This window comes from Colletotrichum spaethianum, assembly GCF_022836535.1.
Source record: "Colletotrichum spaethianum MAFF 239500 DNA, contig01, whole genome shotgun sequence".
NCBI classification, from domain to species: Eukaryota; Fungi; Ascomycota; class Sordariomycetes; order Glomerellales; family Glomerellaceae; genus Colletotrichum; species Colletotrichum spaethianum.
Window position 1 is genome coordinate 2,254,463 of NW_026054771.1, and position 20,694 is coordinate 2,275,156.

Consider the following 20,694-nt stretch of genomic DNA (forward strand, 5'->3'; position numbering starts at 1 on the left):
TCGAGAGCTCAAATGGGCTCCACGATCAGATCTTGCTATAGTACAAAGTGACTAAGGGGTCCCCCCTCGTCCTCCCGCCTCCCTCCCACGAGGATTCCCTTTTTCGCCCACCATCCCACCAGTTCGTGAGCTCCCCTTCGCTTCGTGGGCTACTCCATCGACTTCAATTAAAGCCCATGTCACTAGAGTCATAGCTCCCTCCCGGCCCCCCCTCCTGCTCCTCCTCCTCCTCGTCTTCCTCCTCCAGCTCTATCTCGTGTCCGCGGTTTGCGCCACACGGGGTGAAAGCGACCAAAACCCGCTCGAGACCAGATCTCGCAAACATCCTCCTCGCCCCCCCCCCCCCCCCCCCCCCCCAGCGTCGCATTCTCCAGCGTCGCATATCGCCGCGCACAAGGGTTTTTCGGACGGCCCGTCTGTGTGGGTTTTCTCCTCCCACCGGGTCTCACCTCTTTCTCACCTTTCACCCTTCACCCTTCACCTCTCTTCCACTCACACACACTTTCAACCTCCCCCCCTTCCCACCTCCACAACCCATACACCACGACAGCCTGATCCCGGCTGTCTCTTCCCCCCCTCCATCCTGCCCCTTTCCACCCTCTTACAACCTCTCCTCGTCGCACAGACGGAAGAGACACCACCAAGGGGAAGAAAAAAATGGGCTTCTTCGACTTCGACACGGGGAGCGTCATCTCCGCCCGCTCCTCCCACTCGCGCCGCCACTCCTCCAAGAAGCACCACAGCAGCAGCAGCAAGCACCGCTCGCGCTCGCGCTCCTCGGAGCGCTCCAAGAAGCGCCACAGCAGCGGCGCCGCCCCGGGCATCGCCGCGTCCATCTTTGGCGGCAGCGACCACCACAAGCACAACTCGTCGCGCTCCTCCTTCTTCGGCATCCCCAGTGCCTCGCGGTCGTCGTCCTTTTTCGGGTTCGGAGGTTCGTTACTCATGTGTCCCAATTGGACCCCCTCAGAGACATGTCAAGCTGACACTTCCGCCTCCAGGCCGCCCCTCGTACTACAAGCGCTCCCCCGCAACGGCTTCGTCCAAAAGATGCTCAAGCAGGTCAAGCGCCTCTGGCGCGACCTCGTCTACTACGCCAAGAAGCACCCCTACAAGGTCTTCGCCCTCGTCATCATGCCCCTCATCACCGGCGGCTTCCTCACGGCCCTGCTCGCCCGCTTCGGCCTGCGCCTGCCCCCCGGCATCGAGCGCATGATTGGCATCGGCGCAAAGGCCGCCTCGGGCGACTCCCTCGGCCTCGTCGGCGAGGCCGTCCGCATGGCCAGCGGCGCCGCCGGCCGCGCCGGCAGCGTGCACGTCGAAAGGGGGTACGACGGCGACTACGCGTGGGAGAGGCGGAGCCTCGACCGCGACGGCGGCGGCGGCGGCGGGTTCGGTAGTGGTGGTGGGGGCTGGGCTGACGGTCTCATGAATGGCGTTGCCAAGATGTTCATCTGAAGCAGGTCCCCTACCTGGAGGGGTTGTTTGCCACGCGTCATGACTCCAAGGGCTTGGGCGGCCGTCTGTCTTTTTTTTTCTTTTTTTTTTTTTTGTTGCTTTCGGCGTTGGAAGAACATGGCCTTGCTGTTCTGGTTCGTCCCGTACGGTCCAGGGACAGACCCTGCGAAAGCTTCGGCCACGTTGGAGAATGCATGGCGCATTATATACCTTTGTGATAGAACTATCAAGAGACGAATTATGACTACAGACAAAAACCATCTATATCGTCGATTCACTGAGACTTATGTCAAAACTACGAGTTTGGGAGAGTAAAGATATGTATTAGGAAATATAGCTCTATAATTGACACAGGATACGGGTGATGAACGCTGAAAGTGGTTGACGGAGGATTCCTCATTTCTTCTTCCGACGACTACTGGTAGGCTTCCTCTTGGACGGCGACGGGTTGGCAGACTTCTTACCCCGCGATACCTCACGCGCCGGCTCGCGGGTAGCAGCCTCCTCGACGACAATGGCCTCCTTACGGCCACGTCTCGTCGTCGGCGGCTGCGGTGGTTGGACAATCTGGGCGCCGTTGCTAGTGTCGTCGCTGGTGCTCTCCTCGCTGCTCTCCTCGCTACTGTCTTCGCTGCTGTCCTCTTCGGGTGGCGGACCGCGCGGAGCCCGGGTGCCTCGCCCCGCCGGAGGTGCAACGGAGGCTCGCCGTCCATCGGTGGAGCCTGAGACGTTGCGGCGCGAGGCAGCGACACGGGGGCCCTCGGTCTGAAACTGAAAGGGGTCGACGTTTGATCGCGACTTTGACAAGGACGACGTGGACGACGCAGGCGACATGTTTGGAGCAGGACCCCATCCTTCTTCGGACGGCGGGGGCCCCCGTCGAGAGTGGGCGGAATCTGAAGGCTGCCGCTGAGCCGCCGCACCCTGTACGTAAGTGTAGTTGAACGGCGACGAACCTCTCTCGCCCATGATGCGAGACGTGGGTCGCTGAGAGGCTGACGTTGCTGAGCGGGGCCGGGTACGAGAGGCGTTGGGTGGTGGGAAGTAGCCCATGGGCGGCATCGGATCTCGCGTCTGTACCTCGGCGAACGTGCCCGGAGATGGATGGCGCGGCAGGTCATCCTCGGCAGTTATGGTCGGCGATCTTCTGCGAGACGTCGGCTCAAACTGGGACAGCGGAATGGCGAACCGCTGCTCCCTTTCTCGGCGCTGCTTGCGTTCTTGCTTGCGTGCCTCCTTTTCCATGCGCTTCCTCCGCCGTTCGAGGGCTGCCATTTCTTCCTTACTGAGATTTACCTCCAACTTGCCCCGTTCTTGTGCGCGCCGGACGCGGGCGAGGGCTCTTTGTGCCAGCGCCTCGTCCCGTTCCCTCGGCGACAGTTGCTCCCAATCGATGTCGTCTTCGTCTTCGTCTTCGTCCTCGTCGGAATCCTCTTCGGAATCCTCACTGTCGTCCTCCTCGTCCTCGTCCTCGTCGTCGTCTGAATGCTGATATCCGTGTCCTCTCCGCAACGCAGCGGCCTTGTCACCCAAGTCCGTACCCGTAAAGCGAAGCGGATCGCTGGCGAACCGCTGCCCGCGCGAAACCAAACCAACGCCTTGTGTATCCGAATCGTCCACCTCCGTCTCCAGCTCCTCGACAACTCTCCTCCCATCCTCCCAGGATCCCTGTTGCGCAGCTCCCTGTTTCCTCCGCCCGCGCCTTGATGGTCTTCCCCATTGGGGCGCAAATTTGGGAGCTCGCGGCCGACCATCTAGACCGCCTCCCCGGAAAAAGCCTCATCGATGGGCTTGTCCATAAAAGCGGCGTGGCCAAGAATGACCACGCCGGAAGCACCCACGAGCCAGAGCAGCGTCGCGAAGGGCGATGCGTACAGGCCGAGGGGCACGGAGATGACGAGGAGACCGGTCCAAAGCTGGGAGGTGGTAGCCTTGAAAGAGCCGATCTCGAGGTCACGACCGTCGAGTTTGCCAATGAGGAACATGCCTGCAATGACGAAGATGATGTCGAACAGCAAGACCCAGTTGGTCAGCAGGGCGTAGATGCTGAGCATCAGGAAGACGACGCTGTAGTTGCTGGAGAAGTAGGAAATGTTGTAGTTCCATCGCGATTGGACCTCGCCAAAGTTGGCGGGCTTGGACAGGCGCTTCATGTCGAAGAACTCGGAGATGGGACGCAGGTTGGCGAAGCGGCCGCTCAAACCGCCGGAGCGCATGCTGTTAAAGCGGTCCTGAAGGTTGAGGCGGGACGTCAAGGCGTCGAGGGGGATCTGGATGCGAGCCATGGTGCCGGTGGTGGATGGAGACGTCGAAGGGTGATGTAAACGCGTCGGTAGGTGATGGCGGTGAAAAGAGGTCGATGTCGAGAGGAGTGGCAAAGTGTCGAGGATGGCAGCTTTTGCTTTGTCGCGCAGGGAAAAGACCGTGTTCTATTTAAGCGGGTGCGGGTTAGTGTCAGGCGCAGGGTCGACAGGTGAGAAGAGAAAGATGGGTTTGAAACATTTTGGGAGGTTCAGGCCATGTGTCTTTTCAGCTCCATTCCATGTGGAATTAGCTTTTTTTTTTTTAACGCGCGGAACGGAACACACGTACGTACCTCTCGGGGCGTAGACTAGGCTGAGGTACTCGGGAAGCGGATGAATGCTGGCGCAGGCAAATCGAGCGAATGCGAGGGCGATGATGGGATTAGACGGGCAGTGACTGACCGAAGTCGACAAGGTCGTGGTTCTGATGATGTTGATACAGTCGTAGCCGTCGTGGCTCGGTAAAGTGATGCCGAACTATTTTTTTTCTTTTTTTTTCTAGTTCTTGGCAGGTTTGGCTGGATCCGTAATCTCTCGTCAGTCCAGTTCAGGGGTGCGTCGACGATTGGCACTAAAATCGCACGGCTTCCCACACGTCTGGGTTGGCGTGAGACTGGGGAGAGGGGAAGGGACCCCTGTCCGCTCGTCTGTGTTGCTGGCTTGGATGGGGGGGGGGACACGGTGAAAGCTGAGGGGACTCTCTCGCACCCTCACTCGGAACAAAAGAATTCAAATTTCAGTCGCCAGGTCGAGGAGGAATTCGCCGGGGTGGAAGCTGAGAGGATGGCAAATGCCAGACGGGGATGCAGAGATGGAAGGGATGAACGGTACGAAGGGGAAGGTGAAAGAATGGGAAGGTGAGAGGACCAGGGGAGCACCTGTCCGAGAAAGCGGCGATTGCCCAAGATGGGATTGGGATGCGATGGGAAGGAAGGAGTTGCAGGGAGAAAGGAAAAGAGCAATGGCGAAGCTGCATCACATACCTCGTCTGTAAGATAGGCACTTCAGCAGGTTTTTCCTTCCTTCAAAACTTGGTCTCGATGCCGTCCCTCTCTCGATAATGAGGTGGTTGAGGCTGGCTTCCGTCCTTCTGCCCTACCGGCTCCGATGGTTTGGTCGGCTTGTGATGAGGCGAGCCGGTTGCGGGGGCTCGCTCGCCTCTCGTAGAACCTCGACGTTGTTCTCTTTCTCCCTTCCGCCCTTGGAAAGAACGAGAAAAATGTCACTGGTTGAGACGATGCATTTCCCGCTGTCCGCCCTTTCGACTCTCGCAGTCAGAAAAGGACAGGAGTGCAACAGGTGACGGTGCAAGACGAGGAGAAGAAGGGACAATGAAGGGAGACGCTGGAGGGGATATGCGCAAACAAGGTTAATGAAGGAATCGCGCGGGCGCGCAACGAAACAAGAGTGAGAGGAGACCTCTGACCGCCCCTCTTGCGCCGGCAGCAGACTTTTTCTTTCTTCCTCTTGCTGGTGGTGGTGGTATATCTGACTTTGGGGCTGCAACTAATGCCACACCGTATCCAATAGGCCTTGGTTTGCTATGACACTACTACTACGTCTGCTGCGTTCCTCGGTTTTCTCCCGCCTTGCTTCTGACGCATCCGGATGGGGAGAGCAAGACACAGGACAGGACAGGCCCGGCTCGGAAGAGAGCCCGCAAACCTGGAGCGGCACACATATTCCCACAAACACATCATGGCACGAATGGGTTCGGCGGGATGGGCCACATCATGCACGGCTCAGCAAGTCAGAGCCGGCCAAGTCACACTCCCAGGCTGGCTGTCGAGCGTTTTCACACCGCATCGGCCTACTCCGTTCTTTCTCAGCGGATACCGACGCAAAACTCAAGGCACAGAGATGGGGCCCCGATGTTTCTTGCTGATGGGACCCGAAGGCGGTGGGAGCGGCACCATCGACCATCGGTCATCGGCCATCGTGCCCTTCAGATGGTAAAGGCAGAGAGAGAGAGAGAGAGAGAGCCACACCACAGAGTTGCGGATATGCCAGTGGCCAATGGCTGTCTAGCGGTACCTAATGACGGCAACCCAAGCGGCCGCGGTGGCTGGCCCCCCAAGGAAACCCCCAGATGTCCAGATGCCTGAGCGACGCTAAAGTGAAGCCGTCGTCCGCTGATCGTGACGTGAAGCCAATGGGCTGGAATGGCAGAAGGGATGACGGCCGAGCCAGAAGTAAGGAGACGGGCGACGGGCAAGATGCAATCTCAGCCCAACGGCGCCATCAATGCCTCTCAGTCTCAGACATCGCCAGTGCCTCACATGCAAGTCAACTGTGATCGGCTTTCGAAGGGCATTGGCATGCCAGGAAAGACACATGCCGGGTCCCAACCCTTATTCAAAACAACGACTTGAAGCTCCAAGCTCCAAGCTCAAAAGAAAGCTCATTGCGACTAATGTGCACCTTCGGCGGCCGGGGTTGAATCAAACGGCCCAGCTTGTGTGGGTAACTCCCGACTCGCTTAAAGTATGACCGGACCGGGCTGGATTACATACATACATACATACACACACACATACATAATTGCAGCGCTCCAAACACAGATGGCATCTTGGCAGCACACGTGAGAGGTCTCGTCGTCGCAGTCTCGTTATGGACCAACTGCCTCGCCTCCTCATGCCTGAGGTGTGCAAGAAGACATTCCGAGGTACGTACAGTCAGTCTCTTTGGATACATAACATACTCCTGATATGCTGAAATCGCGCCCCCGAGAGTACGTATCACCATAATGGCAGAACAAGCGCGGTTAGCCACAAAAATATTCGGCCTCCCAAGATGCTGCGCGCCCGCGCCCGCGCCTCTGCTCGCTTGCTTGCTTCTTCCCTCACCGTCCTCTGCCGACCCTCCGTCAGAGTCTGTCTCGCCGTGCCGTCCCCGGGGCCTCAATGACAATTGCAGCCCACATCAACAACACACACTTTTGCACCAGCCAGCGTGAGATGGACGAGCAAGTTGTAACTGGACACCAACTTCCGAGCCGGGCCCACTCGCTCCACAAACTGTTGGAGCCTGCCCATGCTCGCTGATCATCACGAAATCTCGCCCCGTGTCCACTCGGTCAGCGGCCAAGTCCCTGACTCAGGATTTTCGACTTGGCCCACGGCGGCTGCGGTGAAGCTGTGAGCACACCTCGGTGACCTGGGTCAAGCTCAGAGCTCAAAGCTCGAGCCCGAGATGCAGCTTCTGTCTGTCTGTCTGTCTGTCTGTCTGTCTGTACTGTACGCAGATGCGCTCCATGTACGTAGCTTGACACCTCATGCCGTCCAACTCGGCTAACCTTGGTTTGGCGGTATTCGCCGGCAGCTGCCATGCCTACTATGACTACGTAGTTCATCTTCCTTCCCAGTCTTGGCGTGTGAAATCGTAATGCAACTGCACTGCACCTACGGAGGAGCACCGCTGTGCATTGTTGACATTGCATTGCCTATTCTCACCTTCCCCTGACCTTGCTTGCACTTTTGCACCGCCGACGACCGTCTTTCCGACTCCATCGCCGGAAGCGAGCCAATTTAGTACCAACGTCATCTCTCGCTGCTGCCCATCGCCATTACATCCATCCCCGCGAGATCCTCGCCCTCTCAAACAATGCCGGGCGAAGTCGTCTCGCCTCGTCTCATACGGTTCAAACACACTCAGACGCAACGAACTTTGTCTATCCGGATGAACGCGCACGTCCATGATCCTTGCCGTTTCTTCTCCTCCCCCCCCTCCAACTCGCCCACTCACCCACCCCCCCCTCTGATCCCAATCCTTTTTTTTTTTTGCCTTTGAGTTGGGACAATACACTAAGTTACGGGCCAACTTATTTTTATTAGACATCGTTTCTATTCTCATTCATCACAGTGCAGCGGGTACCCTACCTGCCTGCCTCATCACTCACCCCTACCTTATCCAACGTCGTGCTTTGCACTGCTTCTGCGTTCGCCCATACAGTATCCGTACATGCGAACACCTGTCCGCAGCGGGACGGTAGCAGAAGCGCAGCACATCCAACCCGCACCGCGCGATATGCCGTGATTGCTGCTGCTGCTGCTCCATCACATCTCATCCCTCACTCTCGCGCCAAGTGAGTGACTTTGGGGTGTGAAGCAGCAGCAGCTGGGAGGCACACACCCAGACATCCCATCCTGACACCCCCTACCACACCCACTCTGGGACGGAGAGAGCTCACCTCACTCCCCTCCTGCTCGACGCCGAGCTGGGCGTGCCATCCTTCCCCGGGATTGGGCAAACAGCGTGCACCCCGCCACACTCACCAGATACGTTGCTGTTGCCGCGACGGACGGAATACGTACCATGTCCTATTGTAGCAGTTGCTTCGCAGTTACTTTGCTGTCGCGACAGCTGCTATTGCTGCCGCCGTTCCTTAATCAGATACTGTATCCGTACCTACGTAGGTGCAGCAGATACAGGCGGCTACAACAGCTACACACCTTCCAAACGCCATCTCCCAAGAACTCACACATGACCTGAAGCGAGAGTGCTGCATATGCCCGCCGTACCTGAACCTGACTGGGACCTTGCTCAACCTACCTTCCAACCTGGTCTCGCTCTCGGAGCTGGACCGATTGCTGCTTTGCCTCTTTCTCTCGTTTGGGCCAGCAAAGCTGGTTGCTCCGTTGGTTGGCTCGCCCAGCTTCGGGCTGGTTGGTTCGCTGGTGCCCTGGTTGAGGAGGGACGTGGGAGTAGGAGTAAAAGTACGGAGGTACAGTACCACCCGTGGGAGTGCGAGGGGAGAAAAGCAATAATCATCTCCTGGTTTCCAGAGGAGGATCGATTGTTCAAACAACCGAGACCATTAAGGGCCTTTCCGTCTTTTTCGCAAACTTACTTTCTCATCCTTCCCGTCGGGTACCGGAGGGCCAGTATGAAATGACCCCTACGTCCACTTCTTCCCTCCTTCAACCATCCCGCCTCCGTTTACCTGTCGCCGTCTCATGACGATTCGGTCATCATCAGCCTGTTTGGTCCTGGCCTCGCTTGACACAGACAATCGACGACGACCACAACGACGATTACCACCACCACACAGTCTCTGGCTGTTGTAGACCCCCGTTCATCGCCGCGCACTCGCGCCTTGCCCATGCCCCAGCCAAGCCGGAAGGTGTGTTTATTTCTTTCCATTGTCGAAATCGATTGACTGCTTGGGTTTGTTTGTCCGCAACAACCCCCAATCGCCCATTGATGGATTGATGGGTGGTTGCGAAACGAACGGAAGAGTCCAGCAGCACGAGGGCGTCGGTCGAGAGGACAGATTCGCAATTCTGGGGGAAAGAGAGACAGTCGCTGATTTAAATCCGCCCGAAAAGAAGAAAGCCCGGCATCGTCCATCATGGCCCCTCCAACAGCCGCAAAACGCCCGCACGCCGCCGTGAGCAAAAGTGGCGCGAATGTGTCCATCACTGAACCATGGTGAGTTCTGATCGATGTCGATTCTGAAGAGTTTTTTATTGGGAGTTTTTTTGTGTTGTTTTTTTTGCCCTTTCCACCTTCCAGATGGATCGTCCAAACAGCTCCGTTTGCGCGGCCGCTGTTCATCCACACCCGCTCTGCGCAAGCTCGCATGCTGATGCTTGTCTTCACAAAGGACCGAAACACCATACGCCAACTTTGACTGCTCGAAATATGACTACGTGCCGACCGATGACGGCGGATTCTGGCAATTGCAACAGCAGCATGCGCCTTCAGAACAGCTGCCCAACGTAGTACCGCTTATTGCCACAAGCAAATCGCCTATACAGAAGCACCAGGACGTCGAATGGACCTGTTTGTCGGCGGCATGTCCATCGAAGCCGTTCAAACGCAAAATCGACCTTGACCGGCATTACATACAAGCCCACGCCGACAGCCAGGCACAGCCGTCACCTGCGCTTTCTTTCAAAGACATCACGCCTGCGACGAGCATTAGTAATCCGAGCCCTAAAATCACCACCAAAACGTCAGCCAACGGCAAACCCAAGGGTGCCGTGGGCGCCGGCGCGGTAGCCAATGCAGGGAACAGGAATAACAGCGTCAGCGGCACGGGCAAGGAGAAGGACGGGGCCTTTCTTTGCGACTACCCGGCCTGCAGTCGCAAGAACGAGCCTTTTAGCCGCAAAGACCGTTTGCGCGTCCACCTCACCGACGTGCACAAGGAGGACGTTGACAAGAAGACGGGAGACATGTCGGACTCGTGGCTGCAGGAGCGCAAAATCTATCCCAAGTGGTGGCGCTGCACGAAGTGCCTCGACAGGGTCAAAATTGAAGAGAGCGGATGGGAGTGTCCCAAGGATGGCTTCAAGATCGAAGAAAGGCGGCGTGACTTTCGCCAAAAGCAGCAAGCCATATAAGGCGCGCGAGAGAGAAAGAGAAGTCATTATCCTGCGATGCATCCCGTCTCATTGCATTGCATTGCATCACATCGCATCGCTACGCCATGGAGGTTGGGATTATCGGATTACCCCCCCATAAAAAAAGGAGTTATATCGCATAAAAAGTGGTCTTCTGATGGATGACGGAGCGGCGTTTTTGTTCTTATCTTCATTCTGGGTTTGGCGGGAATTATCTCAAGATTGAGACACGGCACGGGGGACATTTGGGAGTCTTTTGTTTCCTTCGCCATCTGTTCATTATTTACTTCTTGGATGCCATCAATGGTATCGTGGCCTAGCCCTGTTGGTTGCGGTCAGCACTTGTTCGTTGTACATTTCAACGCCCTCCCGTCTCTGGGGGTCTTTTTTTTTTTTTTTTTTTGGACGACCGCAGCGTCGGCTCCTCTCCCCCTCAACAATGAAGACACGATTGGGACATTTCCCCTGCCTCTTTGCTGACACTGAACACCAAAGTACCTTCCTGATGTCCGGGTGTGGTGGTCTTGGCAGCACGCATCCTCAACGCACTCTCACGTCGGAGCAAAGGCCCAAACTCCTGGGCTTACCCCTCGGACTAATAACCCGCCGTTCATCTCTTCTTTCCACCCTCTCGCCCACCACCACACACAAAGACATTCATCCATCTCGTTGGAGGCCAGCGGCAAGTTTCATAGCAATATCCGCTGTTCGAGTCGGCAAGTCCGTCACATCTTGCTGAGAACGCCCTCCGAAACTTTCTCACTAAGGCCGCGCCAATATGCCGTCAGCATATCCTTACTACTGTTCAGAACTATCGCAGCGCACATCCCATACCCCGGTATCCCACGCGTAGAGAGAACAGAAAACCGAAGGGGTGGTCTGATTTACACCAGCTACGGGTCTACGGGCGACGGGCCCCCCTGGAACGGCGGTGGTGCTCAGCTCAGCCTCCAATCTGGCAGTCTCCATCTTGCTGCAGATGCCCACAACGTCGTGATTGGCGAGGGAAGGGAAAAGAGCCTGCAGCTCTAACGAAACAATGCGGCCCTGCGGCCTTTTTAGTCCCCTCCTCTTGGGGTATCTCCCCTCCCACCAGCAGGCACCCCCTTGCCCTTGAGATTCGCTGAGACCCTTGCGACCCTCCATCTTTGCTCTGCGTGGTATTCCTCCTTGCTCCCCGTCCGCAGACGCGGTCTACTGCACCGTGGCCGGGTCTGGAGGGGGGCGCTTTCCGTGGTGCCGATCATACCAATCGGTTGCCCTTGTTCTGAGAACGACCTCGCAGGACAACCTATATTGACCGTTGGATATATCTGCATCTCATTGTTCATGAAGAGCATACCCTCTTGAGACTCGACGATAAGTCGTTGGACTTGATCCGAAAACGGACTGGGACGAGCTTAATACGAATTGATGCCGAGAGTTTTGTTGGTGCCGATGGGGTTGACGTGCTTGGCATGCGGGCTCGAGACGACTACGGCACGCGACGCATTGGTTGGCGCCCCTTTGTTGACCGAGTGTAACATCGACTCTAGATAAACATCGTGGTGCTACTGACGTCTTAAGATGGTGAACAGAGGTGAACGTGAAGATAAACGAGACAGCCTCGATGGGACGTCTTGCTGGGACTCGAGGTTCCCGAGCCCAAGACACAAGACACCTAAGTTTGCCAAACCAACCCGCACGCCCGAGAGGCTCCCGAGGCGCTTTACTACTGCTCGAGACGAACCAGTTGCAGTGTCGTCCTTTGCTTCGGGCAGACGACAATGACACAAAACACAGACGCTTGGCCTTGCGAACCACGACGGGTTTCTCTGTTCATCCAGAAACCAATCCACGAACAACGAGCATTGTCTGCCAAACACAACTACCCTTGGTCTTGAGACACGGTGAAAATGCTGTGGTCCCTAGTACCATGGCGGCCCTCGTTCTTTATCGGGTCAGCCCCCTTCTCGATGGCCACGAGGACTCGATATCGCGGTTTTAACCCGCCCAAACGTCTTTCGGCTGGCCAACCCCCAGGCCGCAAGGATTTAGGGACACAATCTACTCAACTTATCAACATTAGCATTGCTGGCTGGACGGAAAGAAACTCGATATTAGTGTTGTTGCCCGCATGCCGCCGCAGGGAAGGACTTGCCCAACTAAGCCAACGTGCCTTGAGAAAGTGACATGGCACCAATGCCCGCAGACAGAGGAAGGGAGGGCCGTCCGAGCCAATTATCCCGGCGACACCATGGTCAAGCTCGGCGACGCCTGGGGACTAGCCAGGGTCTACCACGCCACGTACACGATAGTCCTGGACGAATTATTACGGCACGGGATGCAGCACCACGCCCACGAGTCTTTTATCTACTGCACCCACCCTTACCACGGCCCTTGCGACGACGACTTTTGGTTGGTTTACCAACTAACAGAGGGCGAGTGTCCGGCCTGTCTCGGCGACAAGGGCCTCCCGCGCAAGATCGTCGCGCGACGGGAGATGATGGACGGTGTGCTGCCGCTACTTACGGGCGACTTCCTCAGGCCCTCGCCGGCCGTGTTTGGATACGTCGCGCAGCTCGCCGTCCTGGCCAAGCACATGGTCGCCCGTAAGGTCCCAAACGTGGCCGTCAGGGGCGCCATGGTCGAGCAGCTCGTAAAGGAGATACGCGCCGAGCTCTTCTGCCGCTCCTTCGACGCCCATTGGGCGGGGCACGGCGTGGGGGACTGCGGCTGCTTCGTCGAGGACCGGGGGTTCTGTGCCAACCTAGGCCGTCATCTCCGGCAACGGGAGGCGCGCCGGATCTTCGAGTTCCACAGGAGCATCGTCCTCCCGTACATCAACTTGCCGGATCCCGACGACGACTGGGACTTGGTCCTGGCGCGGTATGGGATCGTCGAGTGGTTCGTCGACCAAAGGGTCGCCAGGTTCGACAAGATCGCCGTCTGCCGCTTCGAAGTCGAGCCCCGGGAGGACCAGCGGTACCAGGACTGCGTGCAGCGGCTCGAGGCGGCCGTCGTCAAGTACATTGACGTCCTCCGCTTCGCGCTGGCGCCCGACCGGCGCCCCGACCGCGACACGGAGCGCCGCCTCCGCGCGCGCGCCGTGTTCCTCCAGAAGCCCCTGCAGTGGATCGCCTACGACACCGGCCTCGCCGACAGCCTCGTCGAGGAGATCTCCGAGGTCGTCATCTACTGGTACCTCCGCGTCGGCACGCCCCTGAGCCCGCCCGTCGACAACGCCGCCTGGTTGGCGCCGCTGCAGCTCCGGCGGGACATTGACGGCATCCGCAAGGACATGCAGGCGGCCATGGAGCACCTCGACGCCGTCTTCTCGACGAGCACCCCGGAGGGATGGCGCCTCTTCCGCAGGAGCTTCAAGGAGCCGCCCCTACGCGAGGAGAAGGAGGTCGACGTCCTCCGCCGCGCGGAGGCTGCGGCCGGACGACGACGAAGTTGACGACGACCGCGAGTGCCCCGTGTGCGGCAGCGGCTTCGCCGACGACCCGTCGTCGTGTGCGAGCGGGCCCACCTGGTGTGCCGCCAGTGCACCGTCACCCACGTCGTCAACGCCGACGCGCCCCTCCTCGAGCACGACCCCGACAAGCTGGCCAGGTGCCCAATGTGCAGGGGCTCCATGGCCGCCTTCTACAGGGCCAACGCCAACCCGGCCGACGCGCTGCGGCAGCCCGCAGCCCCGGCGGCGGCCTCGGTGGTATGGTTTTGATTCCCGGCCGGAGGCCGACTAGGGCAGGCAAGAACAAGGTAGGTGGAGCAGTAAGCTCCCGAGATGGTGGAAAGGCAATTTCGAGAATACCCCGATGCCTTGTACGAGTTGAGTATTGCGGAGAAATATACCCAGATAACAGTGAGTTGAACCCAGGGTTTGCATAGCGTCTACCCTATCCCGGCTTTCTTGACCGGGGCCGCGTTGCCTCCCCAGGACAATGATGTTGCCGCGAATTGAATGCTCAAGCTCTTCGAAACAAGCAGCTGCTGAGAACTTGGACTCCTCAGTCCGGCTTGCTCGTTTGGCCAGGGTAGACAAACCTTTATTGAACATGCAAGCTCCTCACCTTAATCAGTTGAATCCGATTCACGTTCCACACAACAAAGGGATTCATCAGAAAAAAGAATCAACGTTAAAAAAAGCACTATCATACAGTTTTTGGGTTCGAGCGACAGGCTCGCAATATCCCTGAATCAGTAATGGCGAGTCTAGCTTCGTGTGTGCAGATAGAAACATAAGCACCACCCGATGATTCCCTCGCGTAACAGTCATCCGCCTACCTAACAAGCTCATCCATCCAGAGAGCAAAGAAGATACGATTACAGGGAGCCCTTGGTTATCTCAACGCCATCGTCCGCGTTCATAGAATTTTGGTGCCGCCGGTGCATCCGCCCGACCGACCGCCTGGTACTTCATGCCGCCAAAGTAATAGACTGTGGATAGTAATGAGTAGCCCCGTGATGCCACCTCTCTTAGGGCGTAAATGCCCAAACATGTGCTGGCGCTCTCATCTAGAATCCAAAGCCAGTAGGCTGAGGTGCGAAGCCGTTCGTCTGGCCGTAAGGCGCGGGAGGTGCGCCACCCATACCGCCGGGGCCGGCAGTGATCATGAGGCGGTTGCCGCCGAGGATGGGAGTGTTGGTCTCATCCTTCTCCTGCTCCTTCTCCTTGCTCTTGCGAGCCTCGTTGTCGGCCTTGAGGGCCGCGAGGTCCTTGGTCTGCTGGCACAACATGTTGATCATGTACGGCATGGCAAAGTCCGTAAGGCCGTTGCGCCAAGAGATTTCGAGAACCAAGTCAGGACGGATGAGGTCATAGCAGGCATAAAGCATGCCGACGTAGCATTCGCGGCTGCCAATGTCGACAAACTGTCTTTTGTCAGTACTAGGTATGGGTCAAGACATTGAGGGTTACTTACGTAGCGGAGCAAGTCCTCCACGACATCGGTCTTGCCAGAGATGGCAGCAGTCTCGATGGCGTCCTTGAAGAGCTTGTCCTGCTTGGAGAGAGCAATGGACTTCTCCCAGCGCTTGTTCTTGCGGTAGATGCTGGCTGCAATCTGGCGGAAGAAGATCAAGTCGTGCTTCTCCAGACGAGAGGCAAGGTCAACAGGATCGTAGTTGTCGTAGTTCTCAACAGAGTCGCGGAGCGTCTTGTAGTCCTCCTCCTCGATCAAAAGGTCGTTGATAGCATTGTTGACCGTGCGCTTGTTTTGGCCCTGCACGTTGACGAGGAAAGGCTTGATGAGCGGCAGGTTGTCGCTCTTCTCGAACATCTTGACCACACGGTTCACATCGATGCGAGGAGTGAGCGCCTGGAGCAGGTCCGTAAGCAGGGAAGGGTGCTGCTCAAGGTAGAAGTTGATGGCGCGGTAGTAGATCTCCAAGTTGGCGACCTTGACAACAATCTCCTTGAACTGCTGGTGCTCCCAGGAGTTCTCGGGGCGCTCAATGACCGCCAGAGCGGCGTTATCAAACTCATCGTAGTGGTAGTAGCAGAAAACCAGCTCGGGCCAGAGGTTCGCCTCCTCGCAGGCACGGATGATCTTGGGCAGGTTCATTCTGCTCCAGAAGAGCTTCAAGTGCTCCATGAGACGCTCAGGGTGGTACTTGGATAGAGCAATACCGAGCTCCGTGAACATACCCATGTGGGCACGCTCGAGGCCAAGACCCTGCTCCAACAGGCCAATAAGCTCATCGAAGTAGCCGTTGCGCTCATACTGCTTGACGAGGGTCTGCAGCTGCTCAGCATCGACGATGAGGTTGAGACCGCAGATCTGGGCAAGACGGAACTCCTTCTTCTCCACGCAGGCCTCGTGGACCTGCTTCCAGACCTTAATGTTGTTGGCCTTACGGGCGCACTCGACAGCAGCCTGGTACTCCTCGAGGTGGACGAGGGTGGTAGCCAGCTTGGCCCAGTTGGAGATGCTGGTGTAGAAGATCTTGGAGGCCTGGTAGAGACCCTCCTCGTAGGCCTTGTCACCTGACTCCTCAACATTGGCAACGTTGGTGCCGCGGAGGAAGTCCTCCAGCTCGCCAAGCTCGTCCATACGGGCGTAGCAGAAAGCGAGAGCAGTGTCGATGGCGGGCTCGCGCAGCGTCTTCCTGGCCATGCGCAAGTACTTGACGAGATCCTCGTCCTTGCCAGCGCGGACAGCGGTCTCAATGACCTCCTCGTAGTTCTTGGGGTCCTCAGCCTTGATGTAAGACTCGATGGAGTCGCTAACACGGAGACCGTCAAGCTGGGCTTTGGCCACCTTGCTCCAGACTTCGGGCAGGTCGACCTCCTCGGCGTAAGCCTGGGCACGGTCGATGCTCACAACGTTCTCAACCAGGACGTTAACAGCGGACGTCTTGTCGCCAGTCTTCTTAAAGATCTCGAAGGCCTCCTCGTGGAGACCGACTTCGATACAGGCGGACGCGATGTCGGGAGCGCTGAAGTTGTCCAGACGGTGGATGTAGTCCATAACCTTACCCTTGTCGGCCTTGGCAGCGGTGAACAGAAGCAAGTTCTGAAGGTTGGCGTTGTCGCTGAAAGGCGAAGGCTCAAGGACGATCTTCTCAAGCAGCTCAATAAGCTCGAGAGGGAGATCGCAGGCGAGGAAGGCGGCGACAGCCTCGGAGACCTTGGCAGGGTCGGTAGACTCAGGAACGGCGGTGGCAGTCACCTGGTCAATCACGGAGCGGCGGTGGATGTTGTTCTCGCTGAGAACAAAGGTCCACAGCTCGCGGTCAGCCCGCTCAAGCAGGTAGCGAGCCTGGTTGCGGTACATGCCGTTCTCATTCGTGATGTTAACAAGCTCGAGGTCGTTCTGGCCCTTTGAGTAGGCGATGAAAGCCAAGTTGGGGTCGCGCTTCTCGCAGTATTTGCCGACGGCGAGAGTGTCATACTGGTCGTTCTCCTTGAGGAACTTCTCAGGGTTGTTGTTCGAGTCGATGTAAATCTTGGCGAGAGCGTTGAAGACGGCCTGCTGCTGGTTGCCGGCAGCAAGGGTGGCCTCGAGGAAGGGCAGGAGAAGCTTGAGACGGTTGCGCGTCTCAACCTCAGAGACGAGCTCATCGATGGGGATCGAGGCGGGGTTTACAGTCGACAACAGGTTCTTGATGATGCTCTCGTCGCAGTCGACATCCAGGAGACCACCAATGACGGCAGGCGTTCGGCTGGGGTTGACACGCTGGACGTAAGTCTCGATGGACTGGAACTGCTGCTGCTGGTAAAGGTAGAGAACCAAGTCGTGGACGAAGTTGAATCGGTCGCAAACGATGATGAGGGGCAACTGCTCCTGAAGTCTGGCCTCCTTCAGGAAGTTCTTGACCTTCTCGGCGTTGTAGTAGTTGCTGTCTCTGCAAATGCGCTCAACCTCGTTGAACTGGCCCATCTTGGTGGCAGCCTCGATGTACTTGAAGTGAACGTCGGGGTCCTCGGAAAGGTTGACGATGCTGCCGAGGTAGTAGAAGAGACCCTCGGCAGTCTTGTACTTCTCGAAAAGGTCAATCAGGCGGACCGGACCAAGCAAATCGGAGTACTTGGTCGCGACTTGGACTACGGCCTGGAGATTCTGGCGGATGTTGTGCTTGATCATCGCGTCCAAGCAGTCCAGGGACTGCTCAACGGACAGCTTGCCGAAGAAACCGGTCAACCAGTCAAGGTTGAAGTTGGGGGTGGCAGCAATGTTGACTACAACACGCTTGACCGCCGCGGGGTCCTCGTAGAGCTCCAGGGCCTTCTGGGCCAAGCCAGCCTGTTCACAGAGAGTCGCAATGCGAGTCTTGTCGAAGTGGGAGAACATGTCGTTTCCAAGAATGGCATCGGCAACCTGGGGCGCATTCATCAAGTTCATCTCGAGGAGACGAGTCTGAAGGTGACCCTGGTCAGGTCTGTTGTCCTTGAGCGCATCCAAGAGGAAGGCAGTTGCCTGCTGGATCATGCCCTGGGACTGGAAAATGTCGACGACTCTCTCAATGTCAACCAAAGAACCGCCCTCGTTGTTGGCCAAAGCCGTAGCGAACTCCGCTCCCTTCTCCGGGTTGACACGAACAATGTGCTGGAGAAGCTGAACGTAGTCGGGCTGGTAGCCAACCTGGGAGGCGTAGGGCAGGATCTTATCGAACTGGCCAGTCTCAGCAAAGCCAGCAACGACCTTGTGGGGAACGTTGGCCTTAATGTACATGGCAAGGGCCATGTTCAAGTCGTGGGGCCGCACAAGGTCACCGAGCCTCTCCGATGGCGTGAGCTTGTTCTCCTTCTGCCACTTCTCGAGCAGGTTGAGACGGTTCTGGGCAAGAACAGGCTGAGCCAGTTCAATTGACTCGTGCTCGTTGAGCGCACCCTTGTCGAGAAGAAGACCAAAGTATTGCAGGACAAACGACATCTGACCAGGCTGTTGCGGCAGTGACTTGAACTTCTCGATCGTCTCGGGAGTTCGGAGGAACTGGCGAGGGGAGTTGGCGGCGATCTTTGCCGCCTCCATGAACTGACCGCTGTTGAACAGCTGCTCGAACTGACGAGCATAGAGATTATCAGCACCGGGGAGGCCAGCTCGTGATGCCATCTTGATAGCCATGTCGGTGTTGGCCGGGTTCTGGAGGAGGTAGGGGATGACGTTGCTGTCGTCGATCGAAACGAAGAGCACTTGACCCTTGCGGTTGATGCCGACAATACCGCGGGACTCGGTGTCGGCGCAGGTCGTGAAAATGGTATCGCTGGAGATGCGGTTCATGAAGATGCAGGCTGCGGTCTCGAGGTCGTATACGTGGATGAAACCGTACTTGGTGACCATGAAAATAACACCGTACTTCTGCGACACCTGCATGGCCACGGGGAAATCGCTAACCGCTTCGGGAGGGAAGAAGATATCGACGGCCTTCTTCGGGAAGACGGGGTTTGATTCAGCGTGGTCGACCTCGACGATGTGGAGCTTTGCGCCGGTTGCCGTTCTCACGGCGAAGGTGAAGAGCTTCGTGTCAGCAGGGGCACCCTCCAAGCGCAGAGTGCCGAACGCCGCAGCGTGACCCTCGATGGCTTGGCTGATGCCGCGGTCTTTGGAGTACAGCTGCATGGATCCGACAACGCGGCCTTGTTGCTGCGAGATGCCCACCACGACCATCCACTTGCCCTCGGCGTTCGTGCGGTAGTTGATGATTTGGCAACCCTGGTCGCTAGAGGTTAGCTCACGAAATCCCGTCACATGTGAAGAAGCCGAGCGTTGTACATACGTTGAGATTGGCATTGCGCTTGAACACCTCGACAGGCTGGGCCTGGCTGGGGTCGTAGACATCCCAGTGGTAGACGGCCGTATCTGTCACCAGGCCCAACGAGGTCTCGCTGATCCACTTCCAGTACTGGACGTCCTCGTTCATGGTGGTGGACTTGAGCTTCGCCTTCTTCTCGAGGTCGAAGATCTGAAGTGTTCTCGATTGCGCCTTGAGAGCAATGACTTGGCGAGTCCAGTGCATGATGGCACTATCGGCCTTGATGGGGCGTCGTGTCACATTGTTGCCGTTCTTCAGGTCGACGATGACGACTTCGGGCTGGGCAGCTTCGTTCTTCTTTTCCCGGATACACACGTAGGAGTCTGACTCGAGTGTCTGGATGAAGACGGGTTAGCTACGATGAAGGCATTGAAGGAAGGAGCGGACGGGGAAGAGGTTGCTTACGCAGGAGTTGAAGCCGATCGAGGAGTCCTCGACGCCGGCAGTCTGGAGCTGGATCAGCTCCTGGAACTTGATCGGTAGTGGCGCCATGACTGGCGGTATGTGTGGCAGGAAGCTTCCAGAGACCAAGTTGTGCTCCTCAGCTAAGTGGTGTCAGCTCCCAGAGTCGGATCAGCGGGTTGATCGGGTGTCGCGGGATTTCGTGGATGTGGGCGACGTGGTGTTGTGTCGTGAGTGTGTGTGGGCTTGGGAAAGGAGAAGGAGCTGGGGATAGCTTCCTTGCGACCCGAATGAATAATGCGCAGAAGGCAATTAATACAGGGAAACAAAGAGCGGCAAAGGAGGAGGAAGGCGTAAATACGGGGCAGCGATGCACCTCGCAGTGATGACAATCTGGAGGGCAAACGTTGATGATGGTTTGTTTGGGGGTGGGTGGGAGGAATGGGAAAGATGGGTACGGGGTGAGGTAGGATAGTGTACGGGATACGTAGTGCGAAGTGAGGTGGAAAGGTTGGAGATTATTTTAGGTGTAGTGTGTACCTTACGTTGCCTGTTCGGCTGCTTCCCAGGTTTGCCAGGTTTATTGCGCACTGGGACCGGGGGCGCGACGTCTAGGAGTGAGGGTCCACCACGTTGTCTGTGAGTTGTTCGAAGTGCAGTGCAGTGCAGTGTGTGTGTGAGGTGCCAGTGTGCGTCGTGTCTGTCCACTAGGCCGTTGCCAGATTTCCAACTGCCTGACAGGCCAGGCCTATTGCTCGCTCCTGTCGTTCTTTGCTGTCTTCAGCCAAGCCGCCATCTCCGTCCGTGCACCTTCTCTTTGCACCGGGGGAGGTCTGGCTTTGTCACGTGGCAATCATGCTGAGCTGGCCGTTTGCAGCCCCGGCGGAATGTTTGACCGGATGCAGGTGACATAAGCAATCCACCTTCCTGACCCGGCCCGG

The 20,694-nt window shown here is 57.4% G+C and overlaps 6 protein-coding genes across 6 annotated transcripts; 4 read left to right on the forward strand and 2 right to left on the reverse strand.

Annotated features, from left to right (window-relative positions):
• Positions 1 to 657: 657 nt before the first annotated feature.
• On the forward strand, positions 658 to 1,458 carry ColSpa_00613 (uncharacterized protein; the record flags this gene model as incomplete). The annotated part of the gene is made up of 2 exons (XM_049266825.1): positions 658 to 926; positions 1,002 to 1,458. 2 exons carry the CDS (start codon positions 658 to 660, stop codon positions 1,456 to 1,458), a joined length of 726 nt encoding a protein of 241 aa, XP_049122782.1.
• Positions 1,459 to 1,854: 396 nt separating this feature from the next.
• ColSpa_00614 (prenylated Rab acceptor 1) lies at positions 1,855 to 3,743 on the reverse strand (the record flags this gene model as incomplete). The annotated part of the gene is made up of 2 exons (XM_049266826.1): positions 1,855 to 3,126; positions 3,219 to 3,743. 2 exons carry the CDS (start codon positions 3,741 to 3,743, stop codon positions 1,855 to 1,857), a joined length of 1,797 nt encoding a protein of 598 aa, XP_049122783.1.
• Positions 3,744 to 9,111: 5,368 nt separating this feature from the next.
• ColSpa_00615 (uncharacterized protein) lies at positions 9,112 to 10,108 on the forward strand (the record flags this gene model as incomplete). Its single annotated transcript, XM_049266827.1, has 2 exons — positions 9,112 to 9,191; positions 9,367 to 10,108. The coding sequence occupies 2 exons, from the start codon at positions 9,112 to 9,114 to the stop codon at positions 10,106 to 10,108; spliced, it is 822 nt and encodes a 273-aa protein (XP_049122784.1).
• Positions 10,109 to 12,344: 2,236 nt separating this feature from the next.
• On the forward strand, positions 12,345 to 13,550 carry ColSpa_00616 (uncharacterized protein; the record flags this gene model as incomplete). The annotated part of the gene is made up of 1 exon (XM_049266828.1): positions 12,345 to 13,550. One exon carries the CDS (start codon positions 12,345 to 12,347, stop codon positions 13,548 to 13,550), a length of 1,206 nt encoding a protein of 401 aa, XP_049122785.1.
• A 1,043-nt stretch (positions 13,551 to 14,593) lies between these two features.
• On the forward strand, positions 14,594 to 18,408 carry ColSpa_00617 (uncharacterized protein; the record flags this gene model as incomplete). The annotated part of the gene is given in 5 exon segments (XM_049266829.1): positions 14,594 to 14,977; positions 14,989 to 15,705; positions 15,718 to 16,068; positions 16,132 to 16,885; positions 16,964 to 18,408. 5 exon segments carry the CDS (start codon positions 14,594 to 14,596, stop codon positions 18,406 to 18,408), a joined length of 3,651 nt encoding a protein of 1,216 aa, XP_049122786.1.
• On the reverse strand, positions 14,612 to 19,843 carry ColSpa_00618 (putative coatomer subunit alpha; the record flags this gene model as incomplete). Its single annotated transcript, XM_049266830.1, has 4 exons — positions 14,612 to 14,968; positions 15,019 to 19,251; positions 19,316 to 19,687; positions 19,757 to 19,843. 4 exons carry the CDS (start codon positions 19,841 to 19,843, stop codon positions 14,612 to 14,614), a joined length of 5,049 nt encoding a protein of 1,682 aa, XP_049122787.1.
• Positions 19,844 to 20,694: the final 851 nt, after the last annotated feature.